The sequence below is a fragment of the Temnothorax americanus genome, unplaced genomic scaffold, assembly GCF_048541705.1.
Source record: "Temnothorax americanus isolate GAGA-0224 unplaced genomic scaffold, ASM4854170v1 Scaffold122, whole genome shotgun sequence".
Classification (NCBI taxonomy): domain Eukaryota; kingdom Metazoa; phylum Arthropoda; class Insecta; order Hymenoptera; family Formicidae; genus Temnothorax; species Temnothorax americanus.
The window spans coordinates 149,698-173,469 of NW_027509256.1; the positions used below are offsets into that span (position 1 = coordinate 149,698).

The 23,772-nt window shown below is 32.7% G+C and overlaps 1 protein-coding gene and 1 long non-coding RNA gene across 2 annotated transcripts in view; one reads left to right on the top strand and one right to left on the bottom strand.

Annotated features, from left to right (window-relative positions):
- The window catches only part of LOC143893593 (FMRFamide-related peptides), a 110,480-nt gene that overhangs the window by 81,370 nt on the left and 5,338 nt on the right, over nucleotides 1-23,772 (top strand). The window contains exon 2 of the mRNA XM_077399128.1: nucleotides 14,701-15,107. Coding sequence (XP_077255254.1) covers nucleotides 14,701-15,107 — 407 coding nt within the window. The remainder of the gene's footprint in view (nucleotides 1-14,700; nucleotides 15,108-23,772) is intronic.
- On the bottom strand, nucleotides 11,240-14,038 carry LOC143893581 (uncharacterized). The gene is made up of 3 exons (XR_013255857.1): nucleotides 12,784-14,038; nucleotides 12,462-12,632; nucleotides 11,240-12,202 (listed from the first exon to the last, which is right to left on the bottom strand). It is a non-coding gene; the product is annotated as an uncharacterized LOC143893581 (long non-coding RNA).

Below are 23,772 nucleotides of genomic sequence, written 5' to 3' on the forward strand. Positions count from 1 at the left end.
ACTCTTTCACTCGCTCTATCTTTCACACTCGCACTTCGCTTTTCGCTCGCAAAAATCGCCAACTCACACTTAACCAACCGGAAACAGAAGTCGGATTAAATAATAATAAAAGACACAATAAATAAAGAATATTTTCGAAACATTGTTGATATAAACAAAATTGAGAAATAACACAGTAAATTATTTATTATGGTTTGTACTATTATAAGATATTTAATTAGCGCTTAGTTTTCTCGAGAAACTTACAAATAAATGAGAAACAATTTTGGTATTTTGGATATCAGAGCAATTAAGGCACATTACAACATTTCCGTAACGAAAAAACTAATTTAACTTTGGTAGAAAATCAAAGTACTTACATTAATGTATCTTGATATTACAACCGCTACTACTTATTATTCTTTATCACAATAAATGTTCCATATCATTTTTTCCTATACCGCGCAATTGAATTGAGTATTATGTAAATTACTGTTTGCTTGAAACGCCAAAACCGCGGACGAACACAGGAGAGAACATTTAAAGAACTTTGAATCGAATCTTTAATTCCCGCACAAAATTATTTATTTTCTTTTGTTTGTTTGTATAAAAATCTGTATACAATGTTGGATTAAAAGATAAATTAAAATCACATATTTTAAGCGGAAAATGTGGTTAAAATCGCTATTGACTAACAATTTTAAATATAGAAGTTTACTTGTAAGGAATAAACAGAAATAGAAAATATACATTTCTTTATATGTATTTATTTACATAACATTAAGTATTAAATTAAGGATAATATAAAATTTAATATCTTTTTATAGCCAAAATATATAAAAATAACCCACACTGCGAAATAATTTTCAGTTCTTGAAGTTATTTAATGATTATAAAAATAATATGAGCATATCTCGCAAATTAGGATTTAAGAAGGTATAAAATCGTTACATGTGTATGTATACGTATTTTGTTTTATAAAAACTAAATATTATGAGAAGATGATTGAAAGTAGGATATCGCTAAAAAGAACAGTTTCTTTAGGAAAAACAATTTGAGTGGGAAAATAGAGCAATAAGAGACGTTCTACAAAAATAGTATCGCAAATATTATTGAAATAAGTGCTATCAAAGAAACTTCTACTGATGCAAATTGGTAGCATATGTAAGTACTCCCGTTACATCCTGCAGTAACAAGTATGAATTACGTGCGTTTATGCAACAGTCTGGGCAATGTCGGCAATAGAGAGACGATCTTTACGCTAATATTAAACTTGAATACGAGCTTATGCAATGGTGCACGACGGCACCAATCTCTTTTTGCGTAGGCAAGCTCTTTCACCTAAATGATAACTAATACATATATGCATAACTTGTATCTCAATCTCATATACTTTACTTTACAAGAGAAAACATGAATTTATATGAAACGTTTTTTTTTATAACAGATTATAATTCAAAACCTAATGCTCAAAACAACCAAAATTTTAATTAAAAATTAATTAGTTTCACTTGGAATTATTATAAAAAGGTAATTTTTATATTAAAAGTATAATTTTATTTTGCAATTATGTTTTATGTATAATATAAGAGAGCTATTTTTCTATAAGAATGTTTTTCAAAAAGATCAGATGCAATCAATTTCAAATTAATTTTTTCTTAGCGGAAATATTAAGGAAAGTTATTATTTATCTTGTAGAACTTTCTCTAATTTTTAACATTATGTGTTTCTATAATTAAGCTTATAAAATTAAAATTACATTACAATAAACTTTATCTGAAATTTGCTGGCTGAAAATTGTATGTATTTCTATTATTCGTTGCTTTTTTTTGAAGCTCAGTATTTTATAACGCAAACTATGCATCTTATCCTATTTGCAAAATAAATATTAATATTTTGTATAAAAGTATTTTGATAGAAGCCATTTGTGTGCTCTGCACTTTTGGCTTTAACAAATTTTTATTTAAGCAAAAATTTTACCTAATAGCCAGCTATTCGCTATATTCTTTGCGCCATGCAGTATCTTATATTGCGTGCATTGTCATCTTCTTATAATTTTACATGTTTAATATCTTTTAACTAAAAAACAAATTATAGCTTGTTTACGACAGTAATATGACTCGAGAACAGAACGGCATGTATGTATAACGCTCCGTCCATGTAAGCTATTACTTTAATCGTAGAATAAAAATTCAATAGACTCCAAACACATTGAATCAATTCAAATATATGACGAGAAAATTTTTAAATCATTTCAAATGTACGAAATAAAAAAGTATTTTTAAAAATCCTGAATATTTTGAAATAAATATATATTTTTTTTATTTTACAGTATACTCTGTATGTTATTATTACAATTCACACTTTGTTTATATACATATAGAGATAATCATTTTATTTTAAATAAATAACAAGCAAAAAAAGTGAGCTTCGATTCGAGTGTATATGTACAATGCGGTCAATAGTGCGTAAATTAACATATTATAACAATCTTTAATTATGTATCTTATTAGTAGAATACATAACTATATATATATAGGACATTTCGGCTTTGGTTTGAGTCACCTCCAGCGATGCGGTAAAATAAACAGATAAAATAAAATAATTTCACGTTTTCTGACAAGCCATTGGTAGGAATACATTCAAATTGTATGGTCAAAATGCAGTGTAACTTTCTACGAGAAAATCCAAGTAAAATTTTCGCTGATCATAATCTGTAATATAATCGAAATAGAAATAATAGTTAGAATCTGACAAACAGAAAGGACTCAGACAGCTTATGGATTTCATAAGCTGTCTGAGTCCTTTCTGTATAAATAAAACACTTCAATATAAATAAAAAATAAAAGATTTAGTTACATTTTGTTTTACATACATTGCAATTATAAAAGACACAGTATGTATACGCGCGAAACAAGATACGGGCGCTATACTTATGCCGCCCAACTAATAGTTAATCGCAGGAAAGATTTATCGTTTAGCTATAACGGCTGAACCGATGTGTTTCTGGGGACTCGATCGATTCGTTCCGTTTATATCATGTAACAAAACTGTCTTTACTTTTGCTCTAGGTGTCTTCTGTGCGTGTGCGTGTGCGTGTGCGTGTGCGTGTGCGTGTGCGTGTGCGTGTGCGTGTGCGTGTGCGTGTGCGTGTGCGTGTGCGTGTGCGTGTGCGTGTGCGTGTGCGTGTGCGTGTGCGTGTGCGTGTGCGTGTGCGTGTGCGTGTGCGTGTGCGTGTGCGTGTGCGTGTGCGTGTGCGTGTGCGTGTGCGTGTGCGTGTGCGTGTGCGTGTGCGTGCGTGCGTGCGTGCGTGCGTGCGTGCGTGCGTGCGTGCGTGCGTGCGTGCGTGCGTGCGTGCGTGCGTGTGTGTGTGTGTGTGTGTGTGTGTGTGTGTGTGTGTGTGTGTGTGTGTGTGTGTGTGTGTGTGTGTGAGTGTGTATTAAGATAATCCATCTCAAAGTCTAAAATTTTAAATTAAGAAATGGAAAAATTTTCAGTTGACATTTGATTTGTTGGAAGACACCACGAGTTGGATTAGCTCGTCGACGTAACATCGCCGCTGCACGGAGCTCGACCACTTGACATTTATCATCTTTGCGAGTTATTTGGTAACATTTCACTACTTACAATTAATCTGAACTGTCATCCCTTTTGTCGATTTATTTTCTCTAAGATCGCAGATTTTGGCTTTGCATAATAATGTCTAGTTCTCTGCATTTTCAGTTACACATTAATACTGAATTAGCATGAAGCAGTCAACGAGAAAAAGTAAGTCTTAATATCTCTATTAAAATGTCCAAATATTGAAATATTATATTATTATATATATATATATATATATATATATATTTATATATTAATTATAATATAAATATATTAATTATAACATAAATATAATATATATAAATGTATAAAATATTATATATTTTATATATATATTTTTGCCCCCCAAAAAAAGAGAAAATTGGCTTTAAAAAAAATTGTAATATAATATATCGATCAATCATTCAAGTCGAGAGATTATACCTTGAGATCTACAAGTAACAGTAGGACGACCACCGCTTTTCTAATAGATGATCATCAAAGTTTTCTCTCAAATAAAATATTCAACATTTATTTATGTATTCAAGTTAAATTTTTCCAGTAGGTCCACAAATTGTTGAAAATCGCTTTCATGCAATTACATACGTTCAAAATAAGATAAAAAGTAAGACTTTAGGATATAAATGTATCTAATATTTCTTAATATTAAAATCAATATTCGACACGCATTAAACATATATTTTGGACACAGTAAAGCTCTCCCTTTTTAATTTGCATCGGTTTACTTGTACCAACTTATAGTCTATACAATCACAGTTATTAAATATCATACAACTACGATTTAATATATATTTAGTTAAGGCCGGAACACAATACAAAGGTACAGTCAATAGGAACAGGGAATAGAAACAGAATGCATTGATACACGGCTTCCAATAGGTTGAAAACCTATTCCTTTGTATTGTGTTTCTGCCCTTACTCAACAAATATCTTTATTATATAAACTGATATATAATAAGACGTTGTGAATAAAAAAAAACTGATGAAAAATAAAAATAAAGAGCTTCGTTTCATATCCAGCATACATAATCATCTAAAATATATAAATCCATATTTAAAAAAAGCATGTAATATATGTAAAAAAGGGATGATACAAAACTTATTTAAAAAAAAAGTAAGTTTTGTATGATTATTATAAAGCAAGCAGAAAAAAGCAATACATGGTACAGAGGTTCTAATAAATAAATGAAATAAAATAAAGCAACACAATGAGCCTAAACAAGATAAACGGTTAAAAAAGATTTTAAATTATTTGTAGAAAAATTTATAAATAAAACTAATATTAGTACCAAACCAATACAACGTTAATCAAAACTAATATTAATTTGCCGGAAGAATGATATGCAATTATTGCAACCATCGCGCGCACAATGCTACTGCATGCTGCTGCTGCTGTGTGTGCGTGCGCGTGTGCGTGTGCGTGTGCGTGTGCGTGTGCGTGCGCGTGTGCGTGTGCGTGTGCGTGTGCGTGTGCGTGCGCGCGCGCGTGTGTGTGTGTGTGTGTGTGTGTGTGTGTGTGTGTGTGTGTGTGTGTGTGTGTGTGTGTGTGTGTGTGCACGTGCGTGTGTAATGTGTTGAATACATAACTTTTACAAGCATTGTTTTTTGGTTCACCTTCGCGTATTGGACAGTCGTATATGAAAATACAAAAAAAAGATGATTTCACGGAGTTCATTGCAAAGTATGATTATCTTCTACATATGCGTGAGTACGTTAAAAGTTAAAAACTCTGACGTATTTCTCACTCCAAACTCAGAATCTGTCAAATTAGTTTAGCGGAAACAACTTCGCGCGTAATGCATTTTACGTGCTTCCGAGAACTATTCCAACTTCCCCGGTGTATAAATCGTTACTCAAAAAATTAAGTTGACGTAAATCAAATTTCGCCGTGACTTTATTCCTACCGCAAAGTTTCCCCGTCGTGTATTCGTAATCGACGACACAGACGTATTCTTTTCGTCATTCTTCTACCGCTATCGCATCCTCATGAGAAGAAATCATGCAAAAATAGTTGGATCATTGGAAAAAAGAGCGCTTTAAAGTGCGTCAAACAAGAGCGTGATCGACATAACGTTTATTCACAAACATTACACAAAAATTCTCGAAATACTAGGTAGTTCGAGAGGGGAGTCCTTCTCTACGACACATTATACAAAAAGTTAGTTTTTGCCAAACTTTAGCGCGAGAACGTCATATTTGTCGTGAATGCTGCGTACGCAAAGCGTTTCGAAGCCGTGATTTCTTGTACACATCCGAAAAGATTAAAAATGTCGCAACAGCCAGTGCCAAGTATATGAAGAAGTCGAAGGCGTTTGTATGTAAATAAGTAAGTGAAGACAAAAAAGATCGATGATTTATCGGAACGATGTAAAAAAACAACAAAAAGAGAGCATAAACATTATGGCAATTTTTACTAAGAATCCTTTAACATTACGTAAAAGACAAGCCAAATTAAATAAAAAAAAAGAGAAAAAAGAGAGATTAAAGAAATTATTCGAAGCCGTTTGCGTGCTCATAATCTTAAATGACGGAGTATTTTCTATTGTCTGAAAAACATGTAGAAAAGAGACTCGGTTAAACAAAAAAAATATCGATCGTGATTGGAACAATATAATTTTCATCGAAGCTTTCTTTTGAATACATCTCGCTATCCGAGCCTGGTCTATTCTCACTAAGATTTCTCTATCGAACCGTTAAACACTAAAGGTACACGTTTGGGACTTCTCAAAGCATGGTGTTGGCACATTATATTTATTTACAGACAATTTAAATGCCAAAAAAATGCTCACAATTTACACGAAAAGGGTTTATTATCATCTGCAAAAAATATGTTTAAGGAGGTTCGATGGCTTCATCGGAGGGAGTAGTGGGACGCGGGGGTTCTGGAAACAGCACACTAGCGTTTGAAGTAGTGGGGATGAAGGGAATTGCTCTGATTGGTCGCCGCGTGCGTATAATGCGTGCTGCTGTTCACGTCGTTCACGACCGTGGCAGTCTAGCAGACAAAAAATCAAGCAAAAATTATGCTTTAATAATTAATTTTTTTTACGAAATGTGCGGTAACCTTCCCCTTTCTTTCGCTCATTTATTTGTAAATTATTAAGTTACATGTGCATATTTTTCTTTCTTTATCATTAGCATTTTTTCTTGCACTTATTTCATTTTGAAGGTATATGCATATCATTTCCCATAAAAACCTATGTTAAAAATGCAGCCAGTTTCATGAAATTTTAATATGTCGTTTTAGAATGCAAAATAGAATTATGTAAATTTTTTGGGAATTTTTTACGGTCCCGTTTTAAAAAAAATATAATCCAAAAATTGTACTTTTTAAGTTTTTGGAGTAGATTTTTTTCAAAACGGGACGGTGAAAAATTCCTAAAAAATTCACATAATTCTATTTTGCATTCCAAAACAACATATTAAAATTTCATGAAATTCTCTGCATTTTGTTGTAGCCATCGAACCTCCTTAAGCAAAAAAATTAAAATCTGGATCTTCAAAGATAACGATCCGAAACATCGGAGTAGGCTTTGCGCAGTGAAAAGAAGAAAACGACATCGATCTATTGGATTAACCGTCATAGTCGCCCGATGCGAATCTATTCGAAAGTGTTTAGACAAACCTAAAGCTCAAGCTTCGTGAAATACAAAGTATGCTTCGGAGATGCTAGGCAATTATCAACAGCGGTAATGACTGGACAAATTTTTAATATAAAATAGCACTATACATGTATGCATTTTGAGATTGGTATAATAAATATTTATCGTAATATACGCGTTTGGTCACGCTCTTCATTGACAAACCGTACCTGTTGCGTTTTATTTGATTTTTGCGAAACAGGTTGATCAAACAGCGACATACATGACGTAGAGGGCTGGTATCGCGAGCAAAGGGTTGGTTATCTCAGCGCCGTTGTTGTTTCTGTGCGATGGATAGACAGCCGAGATAGATAGACGGAAAAAGAAGAAGAGTCGGGGAGATCAGCGTCGACATTGTTGCCGATGACGACAGCGAAGGAGGATCTTCTTCTCGCATCCGCCCCTATGATTATTATTTGCTGAGAGTCATAAATAATAAAGGAGATTACGTAGGTCGGTAGCCGGTGGTGATGGTGTAATTGAATCAAAATAATGTAGAGGTATCGTGTTGTGCGCTCCGACCAATCATAACTCAGGTGAGACCATCTCCTCGCGGCACGGTAAGAGAAGACAAGAATGAGGTGGGGAGGGGAGGAGGGAAATATGCGCACCGAGGGTGCCTCTATATAAAAGGTGTCATCGCCAACCCCGGACACTCATTCCACCACCAACCACCACCAAACCACGCCGCAAACCACGCCGACTGCTATTCGCCGCATTACGTTCTTTCTACTTGGACACTACTTATCTCCGCGATTTCGTCTCCCGGTCGCCTGCGCATCAAGAAGTTGAAAAGCAGTCGACAAAATGGTGAGTGCTTTATCGTTGTCGTTATTGTGGAGTGAGTGTGTTTTCCGAGATGTGCGGTGATTGTTACGTAAATTAAACTCTCATGATGATCTTGTGCGGATTAGCAACGATCTGTCCAATCTGTCGCTTCAATCGAGTGCTGATTAATGATAAACAAGAAGCGTTAGCAAGCGATCGAACAATCTTCGCTCATTTTAGTACTTGGCAATATCGATCGAAATGAAAAGAAAGATATTGTCTTACTAACCGTATATCATGTATCAAGTTGTAAATATTTAATTTAATGTTAATATATTTTACGTGGATTATAATTATTTTCTTAATTAATAATTTACAAATGTTGATAAATGATATTTTGTATAATTTAATTTAAACGTAGAAAATATTTCGTATGTTAGGAACATAAGAAGAAAGCAGAGAGAGATTTTGAAATTTCAAAATTTTATTTTATTTCCGTTACTAAACAATAAATGATTTTTGTATAAATATATGTACGTGTCAGAAAATATCTTTTCCCGAACTATTAAATCGGCTGAAAAGTTTAAGTTTTTTTTTTAAATTTTGTTTTAAATGACGTTAGCAATTCAATAATTCTATAAAAGAAATTGAAAAACTTTCTTCTAGAAAAAATTAGCGCAATTGAAATAATTTAAATTGATTATTCGGAATAATTGTTTCTAAAATAATTTCTAAATTTCTACTTCGGAATAATTGTTTCTAAAATAATCTAAAGTTATTTTGTATTTCGATTTTATTTGATAAAACAAGTATTATAGCGACGTAATATGAGTACTTTTGCATTTTCGAAAATTTCACTGAAAATGAAAACGGTTGTTAACGCGCAGAAATATTCTACAAAAAAGGTGGTGGATTTCCCGTGTCACCGAGTTTATCATCAGTCTTCATGGTAAATCCTTTGTTGTCTCTCTACGTGATTTTTTGCGTTTGCGTAATATTACTTTTATAGCGAGATATACTTTCCTATTATTTCAGCTAATTTCCATTTTTATTTAAACGTGTGGCTATTGCGTGAACTCATATTTTCTCACCGTTGAAGTGACGTAGCGAATCTCGTATGTTCCTTTTCAGTTTCCATAAATTTACCGACTTAATCCTCTCGGTCGGATTTACCGTCGTGTCTTCTTATTTTTTTCTGAACATTTTCATGACACTAACTTTAGCAGAATTTAACAGTATTAATTTACTAATTTACAAAATAAATTTGATAACAATGTCGGCTGTTACATTCCATTTTGTTTTAAAAACGGCAAGGTAGAAGGACATCTTCATCAAAGTCCATTCTCGAGGGATAAAATTGAGTAAGTGGCGTGATAAGGATTGATACACGAAATTTTTTTTATGATATTAACTTAATTCAATTTCCTTTCAAAACGTATTTGTTTTGTATTTCAAAGAATAATAATAATTTAATAATGTTTTAGGCAACAAAAATGCAAATTTTTGGGATACATTAATATTTTAATAAAACATATAACGGCAGATTCTTTAAAAAATTCGATTTTTTCTAGATTAAAATGATTGAAGATTATCGCTTATTACGATTTTTCACAATCTTTAACATCTAACAATAACCAAAGTTGAAAATCATAAAATTATTAAAATTTATTTTAAATTAATGTAAATATGCATAATTTTAATATAATATTTATAGGAAAAAAATCTCAAAATTTAAAACTTTCTCCTCTCCTCTCTCTCTCTCTCTCTCTCTCTCTCTCTCTCTCTCTCTCTCTCTCTCTCTCTCTCTCTCTCTCTCTCTCTCTCTCTCTCTCTCTCTCTCTCTCTCTCTCTCCGTCTCTCTTACGTGCATTAAATATTATTTTCAGTAAAGTTTTTAGTAAAATTTTTTAAGAAAACAGAAACATAAAGACAAGAAAACACAATAATTGTTATTAGAAATATCACCTCAAGGTAATTAAAGAATCTGCGATTAATAGTTAAGGCAATAACGCCACGCGTCCAATATAACGTAACGCGATGTGATCAGCGTATACAAGAACCTGAGTATTAATATTGATACAATGCAATCTGCGTGAAGTAACAATAAAAGTCAGTTAATTAAGCAGAGAATCCGCCCATCTACGTTTACATATTAATACTCGTTGCTCTTAAGACGTGGTAAATCTGCAGGTTTTTAACAATACACGTAAAAAGTTTGTGGGCGATAACGTGATTATGAAGAGCAGTCGCGTACAGGGTTAATTAAAGTAATATAAGGCACCGCATTAATCTTGCTCAGTACGCCGTGGTATTGTTAAAAACAGAATATTAATATAGATAATAAGGCATCGATATAATTTATTGTGTGACGCATGCGTGCGTTGGACGACACGTCGCTCCTGTTGCACTTCGTAATTCTAGTCGATTTCGACAAATCAATTACACATTACTAGTTAAGTTACCTAGCAACTCTGTAAATTTATAATCTGCTTTATACTTGGGATTATGGATATTAATGTAGTTTCTACTTATGTTTCTTCCTCATAGAGGAAGCTTTGTTTTTTATATATAATGTTTCTTATGTGTCGCCAAAAATTGGAGGTACATGTTGAAAAAAAGTCCCTACGTAATTACGAGGGACGTAAGTACCATCAAAAATAAAAGGAAAGATGGTACCTCGAAGTCAGGAAGTACATTATATACGCGGTAAGCATGTGTCGCCAAAAATTGGAGGTACATGTTGAAATAAAGTCCCTACATAATTACGAGGGACATAAGTATCCTCAAAAATAGAAGGGAAGATGGTACCTCGAAGTTAGGAAGTACGTTATGCGGTACTGGATGATTGGAGATACATTTTTTCTTGTTCAGGTATTTTCAAGAATTAGCTAAATTTTTTGTTGTCATAGTGTTTTGTTTACATATTAAATGCAATCTGAATGTCTAAATATATTCCCAGTGTATTTTTTTATGTTTAGTTAAAATTTCTAAATATTTTGGTATTTTATAATCAACTATATTATGTTTTTAAAACATAATATAATTGATTATAAAATGCAAAATTATTCAAAATTTTCAAATAAACATAAAAAAATACATTGGGAATATATTTAGACATACAAATAACATTTAATATGTAAACAAAATAATGCAATGACAACAAAAAACTTAACTAATTCTTGGAAATACTTGAACAAGAAAAGATGTAAATAACTGACATTAGAAAAAACAAAGCTCTGACAAAATTTTTCTATATACAATAGATATTAATAATTTTCGTCCATATATAAAACAAAAGACCAAATTGACGCTATTTAATAAGATACTCAATGTATTATATATCTTTAAATAATGAACAACTTACAAGTATATACAATTTGCAATATCTACTATTCATATACGATAAAATATTTAAACAAAATGGAGAACTAAATAACTAATAGTAATTTCATAACAGCTACATTTCGAGAACTTAGATAACGTAATGATAATTTAGAAACGTAAGTTTTAATTAATTGTTAATTTGTTGCTGCAGTCCCACATTTATCGCTTTTGCACATTAGCAGAAAATTAATATTAAAGTCAGAGATGCTACTTCCACGTTTGAAAAGCATGTGTTGACGGTTCAAAAAAGAAACTGATTTAAAAAAATAATTGCTAGCTATTCTGCAAACAAATACCGAAAATACTCAGAAATTTTAAATGTACCAACAAGAAACCATATCATAATCGCAAGAGAAAATAAAAGATAAAAAGATACTAATAATATCTTAAAACTAATAATACCATCAAACGTATTAATATTAATTATACAAAATGTAGAAAAATATTAAAAAAAAATTTGGATCGTCGAAAATAAACAATAACGGTATCTCGTGTCGCAAAAAGTGAGGAGCATATTACAGACTTAATGCAAATTCATCATTTTTAATGTATCTTTCACTTTTTGCGACATGAGATTTGTTCCGAACTTATCTTGTGGAAATACTATTTTTTTGCAAAATGACAAGGATCGGAGAAAATGCTGCAGGGTAAGTCAAGTTTTTGATATAACAAGATACAACAAGACACAGCAGGCTTGCTTTTGTCATCGAACAATCTTTCTCAAGTATAACTTCCTCATCAGAAGAACAAACAATTTTTTTAATTTCCTTCTTTGGGCAAAAAATTGTTTTTGGTCCTGGTGTCTTCTGAGACAACTCCTTATCAGTCTGAAAAAGAAAAAATAATAATAGCTCATTACAAAAAAGCACAATTACATTTCACATACGCATGTAGATCATATAATGAATAATAGTTTCTATATTTTCACATAAACAATAAAACAATTTTGTAACATGCACGATTTCTAAATGGCATAAGTAAAAATGTTTTTTTTAATACATATATGAAAAAGTAAGATAAATATATATTTTAGAAAGGTCATTTTATTCGCCCATGTAAAAGTTCAAATTTAACATATTTACTTACAGAACAGATAAAATTATAAATACAGCGAGATCCTTTATTGTCGTTTTTCAAATCTTTCACCGTTTTTTCCCTATTACGTTCCGTTTGGAAATATTTGTTAATGCATGTGTCCACTGCATCTTCTACCTTGGAAATCTCATTTTTACTACTTATTTCTAATTCTGTGCTAAACTGGAAAATAAAAATATTATTTCAACATAAAGTCTTTGAATAAAAAATAAACTACAAAACTCTAAAATAAATAATATAAAAATAACAATAAATGAATATGAAATAAAGTAGCAAAACATTAGTTATAATGTATTGTAAGTAGAGTAATCACTTTAATTATCCCTTTCTTTTACTTCGAGTACTCTCGATTTCGGGAAGAACGACGGTCGTGCTGCCCGTAAAACAGGTATCCGACTCTCCCCTACGTTCTTCTTTTCCTCCCGTCTCAAAAGCACGGAGACCTCGAATCACGCGGATGCGAAAACACGGAACATCGGCGACACTTGTGGAGATACGCGATAGGCGGCCCGATCACGCTGTATAACTGAAAACTATACGACCACCGTCGCACCGTCGCACCGTCTCTCGCGAACGATCTGGCACGTCCGTGCACGTCCGCGTCGAGTGGCTTCGCGAATGTCTTTTGTTCAATATGCGGCGTCTACATATATACGAGATACGTTATGTAGGAGGTACATTTGTACGAGATACATATGTCGTACGAGGTACGTATGTACGGGGTACATACGGGAAGCCCTCTAAAAAACTGTACCTCCTAAAACTGTACCTCCTAAAAAATTGTACCTTGAATTTATAAGTGCGGTACCTCCAATCGGTATCTCCTCCTTATCAGTACCTCGTGTATTCCATACCTCGTGCTACTGTACCGGGAAAAGTATCTCCTAGTAGCATATAACTCGAAATGCCATTTCCATTTAGAAATGTGTACCTCGAATTTGGAGGTACTACGCGGTACATGCTTAAGATATATAATATATTTTATTTTTACTATCTTGTTTAATTATTTTTTTTGTATAGTAGAATATTGTGATATTGTGATGCACTGTGTAGCACAGTTTCAGTGTAGATTGTTTCTGGAAGTTTTCTTAAATTTTCTCAAAAATAGAAGTTAATTTGTTACGTCAAAATTTTGCTAATTTAATTAACATATTGTTATAAGTTTATGACGTTCGTATAAAATACAATCGATTTTTCTAATATAACACACTCGATTATAAATGTTACTTGCATTTGCCTAAAATTACTTATTTTATTATCGGTATTGTCTATACTTCCGTTTAAATAAATGTGTATATGTGTGCGCGCGCGTAAAAAGCTATATATTTATCAAATTAATCAAAGAATATATATTTGTCATTAAAATTTTATTTTAATCTATGTTCTTTTTTTTACAAAAAATAGCGAAACCTATCTACAATTTTCAAAAAATTAAAAAAATGTTTTTTACAAACTAAGCCTCAGAGAACCAAAAGATAACCAAATTAAATAATCTGTTAGTAAAAGTAAAAACTTGCAAATTTTATTAAATATATGATTATGGAATATCAATATAATACAGGATGATTCAGAAATACTTGTATAAACTTTGGGGGTGAGTTTTCCACAAATAAACAAGAAAAGAATGTCATATACACATATCTCCGGTTTACAATAAGGAAATGCCTGGTTTATAATAAGTAATAAGTAAATATTACTTTCGATAAAAACTTAAGAATAATAATACATCTTCAAATCAATTGTTTGTCTATTTATAGTTCATAACAAATGCTCAAAATATCATCCACCTACTTCAATGCACGCATGGACATGTCGGATCATATTAGACTGTCGCACCCTGTTAAAGATCTTATGTAAGTTACAAATGATTTTGCAGGCATCTACGATGCATTGGTGAAGCGTCTCTTTATTTATAACTTTAGTTGCATAAACTAGGGCTTTTAAGTGTCTCCACAGATAAAAATCAAATAGATGTAGGTCAGGCGAACATGCAGGCCTAAAATGTAATTTTTTGATTATAACTCGTAAACTAAGCATTTCCGGACATATGTGTATATGACATTTTTTTCTTGTTTATTTGTGGAGAACTTACTCCCAAAGTTTGTACAAGTATTTCTGAATCACCCTGTATATAAAAAAAGTAATGGGCGAGTTTTTTAAAATATGTAAATTAAGAACGATTATGCACGCGATATAAAAACAATTTTATCGATACAACATTTGATTGCAGATTGCATTCTGGGCTTTCAATACAATGGCATTTCTCTGTAATTGGATGCTCGTATCATCCTCGGTGCTAACGCCGTTGAAGGACGACGGTACCTTGAGGATTTTCAAGGAATCACCAAATGAATTCGAATACGTGATAAAAAGACACGGCATCAACGAGCGTAAAGAGGATACCGAGTCTAAAGAGAAACGCAGCACTATGGGTTCCTCCTTCATCAGGTTTGGACGCAGTCAGTCTGCCTTCAACAGTGTCGATAATTCTGTCTTCGAGAGAGAAACCGATTCAAAGGTCAGCAGGCATCCCCGATGGAAGTCACCGGACATCGTCATCAGGTTTGGCCGGTCTAACATCAAAGCTATTAACAGCGAACAACTCAAACGCGGGCGAAACGATCTCAATTTTATCAGGTAATCATCCTATCGCATTTTCTGTTAGCTAATATCAAGATGTAACTTGGCGAACACTTGTCGAATGTCAATTGTAAATGCGCGTTGTAAATGTCCGGTAAAAAATTTTTCATATAAAATAATATAAAAAATATTTATAATTATATTTAAAATATGTCCATATTGTCTCCATATATGTTTTCTTTCTCTTATATAATTTCTGTTCGTATATATAGAACAAATAATTAGAAAAAAACTTTTGCATTGCTTTTCTTACAAAAAATACACTCGTGATTAAATTATACATAATGTATAATAATTTTGCATATTATTACTATATTTATATAATGATTATATATGGACAATTTTTTTCTTATTTTCTCAAATTTTACTTTTTAAGAAAAACAATGCAAAATTTTTATTTTAATCATACTATTATATTTTTTTTATTTATTTTTCTTGTATATATAAATAGAGATAATACAAGAAAAAGAAAACATAATATATACGAACATATTTCATAATTTTTATATGTAATTGTAATACATGTTTTTATATAGAAAATTTTTTACCAGTTGCATTCTCGTATCTTTAAACGATGCTTAGAAAACGAGAGAATAATATTAAAGCATCGTACCAAGTTGTGACGTGGCGTACTTTTTTGGGAAATTACAAAAAATGTTAACAATCGACGCCCGCGCAATTTTCGCGCTATGTATGATAAACAACGGAAACGCAAGTGTAGTGCGTGACATATGAACAAGTGAAGTATCAGGTAAACGCGACGTTGTTATTATTATTTATCGTAACATTACCAAAATGACACGCGCACAAGAAGTATGACGGGAAGTACACCGGCAACGCGTAATACTTGTACCGCGCTTCTCAGAAAAGACTCTAAAGGAGAGAAATGGACGGTGACGCAAAGGCATAACGGATTCACTAGAGACTCGTATTCGACCATTGTTGCTTTCTTCTTACGTCATGATACCGGAAAGTTCAGTACACACGTGTAACGCGATCATTTTTCCCAGTTATATTTAATGCATTATTTCGCTTTTATCTAAATTACCCCGTAATACTTTAAAGAGTAATACGTTCCTGTGACTTCAATGATATTAAGAATGAGAATACAAAAAGAGATTTATTGTTGATCGATGGATTCTACGTGAAAAAATAAATAAAAATAAATAAAAAGAAAAGTTTTTCTTACATTGTAAAGTTTTGTTTTCGATAAAAATAAAGTTTAGAATCTTAAAGAATTATCATTGGTCTATCTCTATTTTAAAGTTTTTATTTTCTCACCAGAAATATATTAATGTCAAAAAGAGTATATGTCTTTTTTCTTACATTGTAGATCAAAATAAATTATTTTGTTCATCACGCACGTTCAAGATTTATAAAATATATCAAAGATTTTCTTTTTGATTAACAAATTAATGGATTAATAAGTACCGGTAAATTTTAATTGACTATGATCCATTTTTGTTGAAAATAAATGACGGAATATACAAACGGAATTATATATTGTATATCTAATATTATAAAAAAGAGTTTTTGAAAAAATTGTCGAACGCGAGTGGAGACATGTAAAAATTTATGTAATGTGACATATGGCATAAGGAAGGACTTCGAATAATTACTTATCTTTGAGGTTATATAATCAATGATTACAAGAGAAAATAACAAATGTAAACAAAACATTTTCCTGATGATATAAAGTTTTGTTTTTGAAAGAATCAAATTGCGAAATAAAAAAAAATTAGAGCGGCGTCTTTTTTCTACTTTAAATTTTTTATTGTCTCGCTGCAGTTATGTTGAATTATGATATCAGAAATGCAAAACCATATGCATCTTTGTTTTACACTGTACATGAAAAATATTTTGCATACCACTACGTGTATTCGATGATGTACGCTGACGAGATGTAACAAAAATTTTTCTTCCATTCATGGATTAATAAATATCTGTTGATAAACTGCCATAAACGATGGGATTAACTACCTTACGAGTAGATTCAAATTTGTTGGCGTAGTTTCAAATTTTTCATAATCACTTTGAAAAATAATAGCAGTACTTTCAAGTAGACTCGAATTTGGACAAAATGGGTTCAAATTTTCTATGAGTATAATCTCGAGAAACAAGAGTATTACTTCCAAATAAACTCGAATCGAAATCAAATGTGTTCGAATCTTTTATGAGTACTTTACCAGTAATTTTTTGTTTAAATCAAAACACTTGTATAAAACAATTATTTTAGTATATTATTTTTTGGTTATTACAAATATTAGATATAATTAATCGTTAAAATTAAATATAATAAAAATATGATTAAAAAAAAACTTGCACATTGTTTTCTCATCATTACAGATCGCTACCATTGCTCTTATTTTATTTTGCTCACAAAGTTTTTCTATGAGGAAGCTTGTATTTTATTTGATGCATAATTATTAGTATTTATTAGTTTGGTTTCCTCATAGAGGAAGTTTTATGAGCAAAATAAAATAGGAGCAATGGTAGCGATCTGTAATGATGAGGAAGCAATGTGCAAGTTTCCAATTTGCATACTTTTTTAAATTTTAAATTTAACCTAGCTTTTTATGAATTAAAAAGGGTCAGCTTAGTAGCACAAATGGGGTTTTACAATTGACGCAATGTCAAATTTATATTGACTTTGGGAGTTCAGGCTACATGATCCATATATGGACTTTCGCATATGGATCTTTGATCGCGTATAAAGCTGGATCTAATCAACCAAAGAACTTAAAGAATTATATATAAAATAAGGGTAGAAAAGTCTAAAGAATATAATAGAATTATAAATAGTCTAATATCTCAAAATTGGCGAAAGTTAGAGCAATCACGAACATTTCTCAAAAAATTCAAAATTTTATAAAGAATGAATCTTTTTACCGATTATTGTTAAATTCAATACCAATCTTTTTTTAATAATACTCTATATAAAATTACATGCATAACTTATATATGTAACTTTTTAAGCAAAAATTGATAATCCCTTCACCGATCATTTTCGGCAAATTCAATAACAATCTTCCTTTAAAATGATACTCTATCCTTCAAATAACTTACAAGGGGAGGACGCGAGGACCGGGAAACGGATCTGAATGAAACTTTTTCCCATAATAGCCCTTCACTAATAGTAAAACATAGTGAAGCGCTAGCGCGCAACTCTCAGCCGTTTTCGAGAAAAAAATTCGTGAAAACTTTGCGACGCAAGTCTACCGGTTCGCTAGCGGAGATCTTCGATGAAACGGCGTAGCCGCGCAGCTAAGGCGCGTGTCTGCTACATCGCTGGCCCGGGTTCGATTCCCGTTGATCTTTTGCAAATCTTTTTTTTTTACTTTATTTTTTTTTCCTTATTAGCATTAATGATAAAAATGTTAAAAATTGAAGCAAAATAAATAAATTTAATAATTTTAATAAAAAATAAGCAAAATAAAAGGAAATGCGTACCTTACCTTTACAAAATGTTTTCAATACACAGTAATTAATAATAATTATTTCTCGCTGCTTCTCAAATGTTATAAATAAGTTTGAGGACAATAATTAATTGTAAGTTGGAGCACTTTTGAAATAATAAAACATAATAAATTATTTTTTATACTATTTAATCAATGAACAAGAATATAAAGAAATATATGTATATATACTGATATTACATAGAAATATATTGTTTTTCTGTAGAAGGCTTTTAATGAAACTTATTCATTGTCACTTTCGATGCCCTGCGGATATCGTTCACAATGTCTTACATGATAATTATCGTAAAAACATTTAAAACAAAGATATATCATACACCAGGCACATCTTATAAAAGAAATTTCTTTACAGACGCTACAGTTTTGCTTTCCAAGCATTATTGGAAAGCAGATTTCGTTGACATTTGAAAAACAGGTTCTCTCTTCCACTAATTTTGCAGCATACCAGGCATATTTTATCATATTTGTGAAAGAAGGAGCGCTTAATTGGTGGTGAACTAGAGAATGAATTTTTATAGCATCTTCACGAGATGCTATTTCCCTTTGTTCTTTTATTAACGCAGGAGCATTTTGCAATCTTTTTATGCACCCCATTTTGTCAGCCTTGCGACGTTTAATTTTATCGACAGGTAAAGAATTTGATAAAAAGATTGCAAAATGCTCCTGCGTTAATAAAAGAACAAAGGGAAATAGCATCTCGTGAAGATGCTATAAAAATTCATTCTCTAGTTCACCACCAATTAAGCGCTCCTTCTTTCACAAATATGATAAAATATGCCTGGTATGCTGCAAAATTAGTGGAAGAGAGAACCTGTTTTTCAAATGTCAACGAAATCTGCTTTCCAATAATGCTTGGAAAGCAAAACTGTAGCGTCTGTAAAGAAATTTCTTTTATAAGATGTGCCTGGTGTATGATACCGCACAAAATTACCTTTTTTAAAAAAAGGTAAAAAAAGGCGCCAAGTACACGTATAGTAGTGTATATGTTGTTACCAAAAAAAAAGTGGTAGTATTATACCTCGAAAAAACCTAAGTAACAAGTGGTAGATCTTTATATCTCGAAAAATCTCGAAAAAATCTAAGCAGTAGTATCTTTATTTCCGAAAAATTATAACCCAAGTGATACACGTCACAAAATTATGTTACCTTATCAAAAAGAAGAGTCGCGCTTCAAGTGATCTATTACAATTACAAAAAAAAAATGATATCTCTTTAAGTTAGAGCGCCAATTACAGAGAGAACATGCCTCAAAAAATAATTGTTGCACTACATTGAAAAATCTTTAGATTGTGTCAATTAGAAAAGAATGTATAATAACAATTTTATAAGATTAAAAAATTTTATTTAAATTTAACAAGGGAATACAAGATATTTAAATACAAAGTTATTTACATGTGTATTTTTTAATGGCCACAAAGAATTACAGAAGTAACAGTACAAAATGAAAATATTTTATTAAAATACATAAATTTTTCTTGTAAAAAAACTTGGCGCTGCTAGACCTTTTAAATAAATAAGGACAACAATAAATAAAAATAAGTCAGAGAAGAATACAATGGGAGTAATATTAAATGATTATCAGCGTGGATGTGGGAGTGAGTGATATGGGTGTGCGTGACTACGCGGACGGCGGATAATGCGGCTTATAATTAAATATAGAATAAGTTTATTTATTTATTTAAAATTTTGAGGTCTAGCAGCGCCAAGTTTTTTTACAAGAAAAATTTATGTATTTTAATAAAATATTTTCATTTTGTACTGTTACTTCTGTAATTCTTTGTGGCCATTAAAAAATACACATGTAAATAACTTTGTATTTAAATATCTTGTATTTCCTTGTTAAATTTAAATAAAATTTTTTAATCTTATAAAATTGTTATTATACATTCTTTTCTAATTGACACAATCTAAAGATTTTTCAATGTAGTGCAACAATTATTTTTTGAGGCATGTTCTCTCTGTAATTGGCGCTCTAACTTAAAGAGATATCATTTTTTTTTGTAATTGTAATAGATCACTTGAAGCGCGACTCTTCTTTTTGATAAGGTAACATAATTTTGTGACGTGTATCACTTGGGTTATAATTTTTCGGAAATAAAGATACTACTGCTTAGATTTTTTCGAGATTTTTCGAGATATAAAGATCTACCACTTGTTACTTAGGTTTTTTCGAGGTATAATACTACCACTTTTTTTTTGGTAACAACATATACACTACTATACGTGTACTTGGCGCCTTTTTTTACCTTTTTCTAAAAAAGGTAATTTTGTGCGGATATCACGCCTTTTTGTAGTATATTACGCATTGTATAAACAGTATGTACAGGATAAAGCTATTTGGAGGTATAATACTACCACTTTGTTTTTTTCGAGGTAACAACATAACAGGGTAACAACATAATACATATACACTATTATGCGTGTACTTGGCGCTCATTTTACTTTTTTTTAAAAAAGGTAATTTTGTACGGATATCACGCCTTTTTGTAGTGTTACGCATCTTAATCTTATAAACAATATATCTTATAATCTCATAAACCGTATATAATACAAGGTATGAAGCTAAAAGTGTTACAGACTATTATTTCTAAAGAAAACAACAATTTAATATTTTGCTCAGTTTTTTAAAAATAATAATCTGTAACTCTTTTAGTTGTACACCTTGTATATATTTTTCAATTTCAACATAAAACATAATCGCAATAAAGCATGATTAATGTTAATAAGTCGTTAACTGTAAAATTCTTTATTTATTTTTATTTGCGTGTCTTACTGAATGTTGTTCGCAACTGTATATGTACCGATATCTTCCAGGTATCGATATTTTTGATAATTATTTTTACGTCAGACATAATTTTAATTCATCCAATTTTTATTATGTCTAAACATAATTTTTGTCCAATTTTTATTATGTCTAGACATAATTTTAATTCAGCGATTTTTATTATGTCATGACATAATTTTAATTCTGCCGCTAGGGAAATTTTAAGTCGATTTTTATAATCAAGCTTGAATTCAATGTTTAGGTGTCCCAGGTTGCCGATGACGAAGTCCACATAGCGCGTTCTATAGTTTTTGGTGTCCAGGTGTATTAATACCTTGAATTTGATGGCCACGTGTTCCAAGTTGCCGATGACGAGGTCCACATAGTGCGCTTCGTAGTTTTCGGTGTCTACATGTATTAATACCTCGAATTCGATATCTACGTGTCCTACATTGGGTGCGTTCAGCCGATACTTTGCTAGCCTAGCAATCGTGAGCAGTCGCTCGTTTTCGCTCGTTTCCTCTTTTTTGACTTACTGGATTAAAGAGAGAAGAAACGAGCAAAAACGAGCAACTGCTCACGATTGCTAAGCTAGCGGAGTATCGGCTGAACGCACCCATTCAGATTTAAAGTTATTAATACACCTAGACACCAAAAACTATGAAACGCACTATGTGGACCTCGTCATCAGCAACCTGGGACACCTAAACATCAATTTCAAGGTATTAATACACGTAGACACCGAAAACTACGGAGCGCACTATGTGGACCTTGTCATCGGCAACCTGGGACACCTAGACATCAAATTCAACGTACAATTACACCTGGACACCGAAAACTATGAAGCGCACTATCTGGATCTCGTCATCGGCAACCCTGGGACACGTGAACATCAAATTCAAGGTATTATTACACCTAGACACCGAAAACTACGGAGCGCGATATCTGGACCTCGTCATCGGCAACCTGGGATACGTGGATACTGAAAACTATGAAACGCATTATCTGGATCTTGTCATCGGCAACCTGGGATACGTGAACATCGAATTCAAGGTATTAATACACGTAGACACCGAAAACTACGGAGCGCACTGTGTGGACCTCGTCATCGGCAACCTGGGACACGTAGACATCGCATTCAACGTATTATTACACCTGGACACCGAAAACTACGAAGCGCACTATGTGGACCTCGTCATCGGCAACCTGGGACACGTGGACATCGAATTCAAAGTATTAATACACGTAGACACCGAAAACTACGGAGCGCACTATGTGGACCTCGTCATCGGCAACCTGGGACACCTAGACATCGAATTCAACGTACGTTTACACCTGGACACCGAAAACTATGAAGCGCACTATCTGGATCCCGTCATCGGCAACCTGGGACACGTGAACATCGAATTCAAGGTATTAATACACGTAGACACCGAAAACTACGGAGCGCACTATGTGGACCTTGTCATCGGCAACCTGGGACACCTAGACATCGCATTCAACGTACGATTACACCTGGACACCGAAAACTATAAAGCGCACTATCTGGATCCCGTCATCGGCAACCTGGGACACGTGAACATCGAATTCAAGGTATTAATACACGTAGACACCGAAAACTACGGAGCGCACTATGTGGACCTTGTCATCTGCAACCTGGGACACCTAGACATCGCATTCAACGTACGATTATACCTGGACACCGAAAACTATGAAGCGCATTATCTGGATCCCGTCATCGGCAACCTGGGACACGTGGACATCGAATTCAAGATATTAATACACGTAGACACCAAAAACTACGGAGCGCACTATGTGGACCTCGTCATCGGCAACCTGGGACACGTAGACATCGAATTCAACGTATTATTACACCTGGACACCGAAATCTATGAAGCGCATTATCTGGATCCCGTCATCGGCAACCTGGGACACGTGGACATCGAATTTAAGATATTAATACACGTAGACATCAAAAACTACGGAGCGCACTATGTGGACCTCGTCATCGGCAACCTGGGACACGTGGACATCGAATTCAAGGTATTAATACACGTAGACACCGAAAACTACGGAGCGCACTATGTGGACCTTGTCATCTGCAACCTGGGACACCTAGACATCGCATTCAACGTACGATTATACCTGGACACCGAAAACTATGAAGCGCATTATCTGGATCCCGTCATCGGCAACCTGGGACACGTGGACATCGAATTCAAGATATTAATACACGTAGACACCAAAAACTACGGAGCGCACTATGTGGACCTCGTCATCGGCAACCTGGGACACGTAGACATCGAATTCAACGTATTATTACACCTGGACACCGAAATCTATGAAGCGCATTATCTGGATCCCGTCATCGGCAACCTGGGACACGTGGACATCGAATTTAATATATTAATACACGTAGACA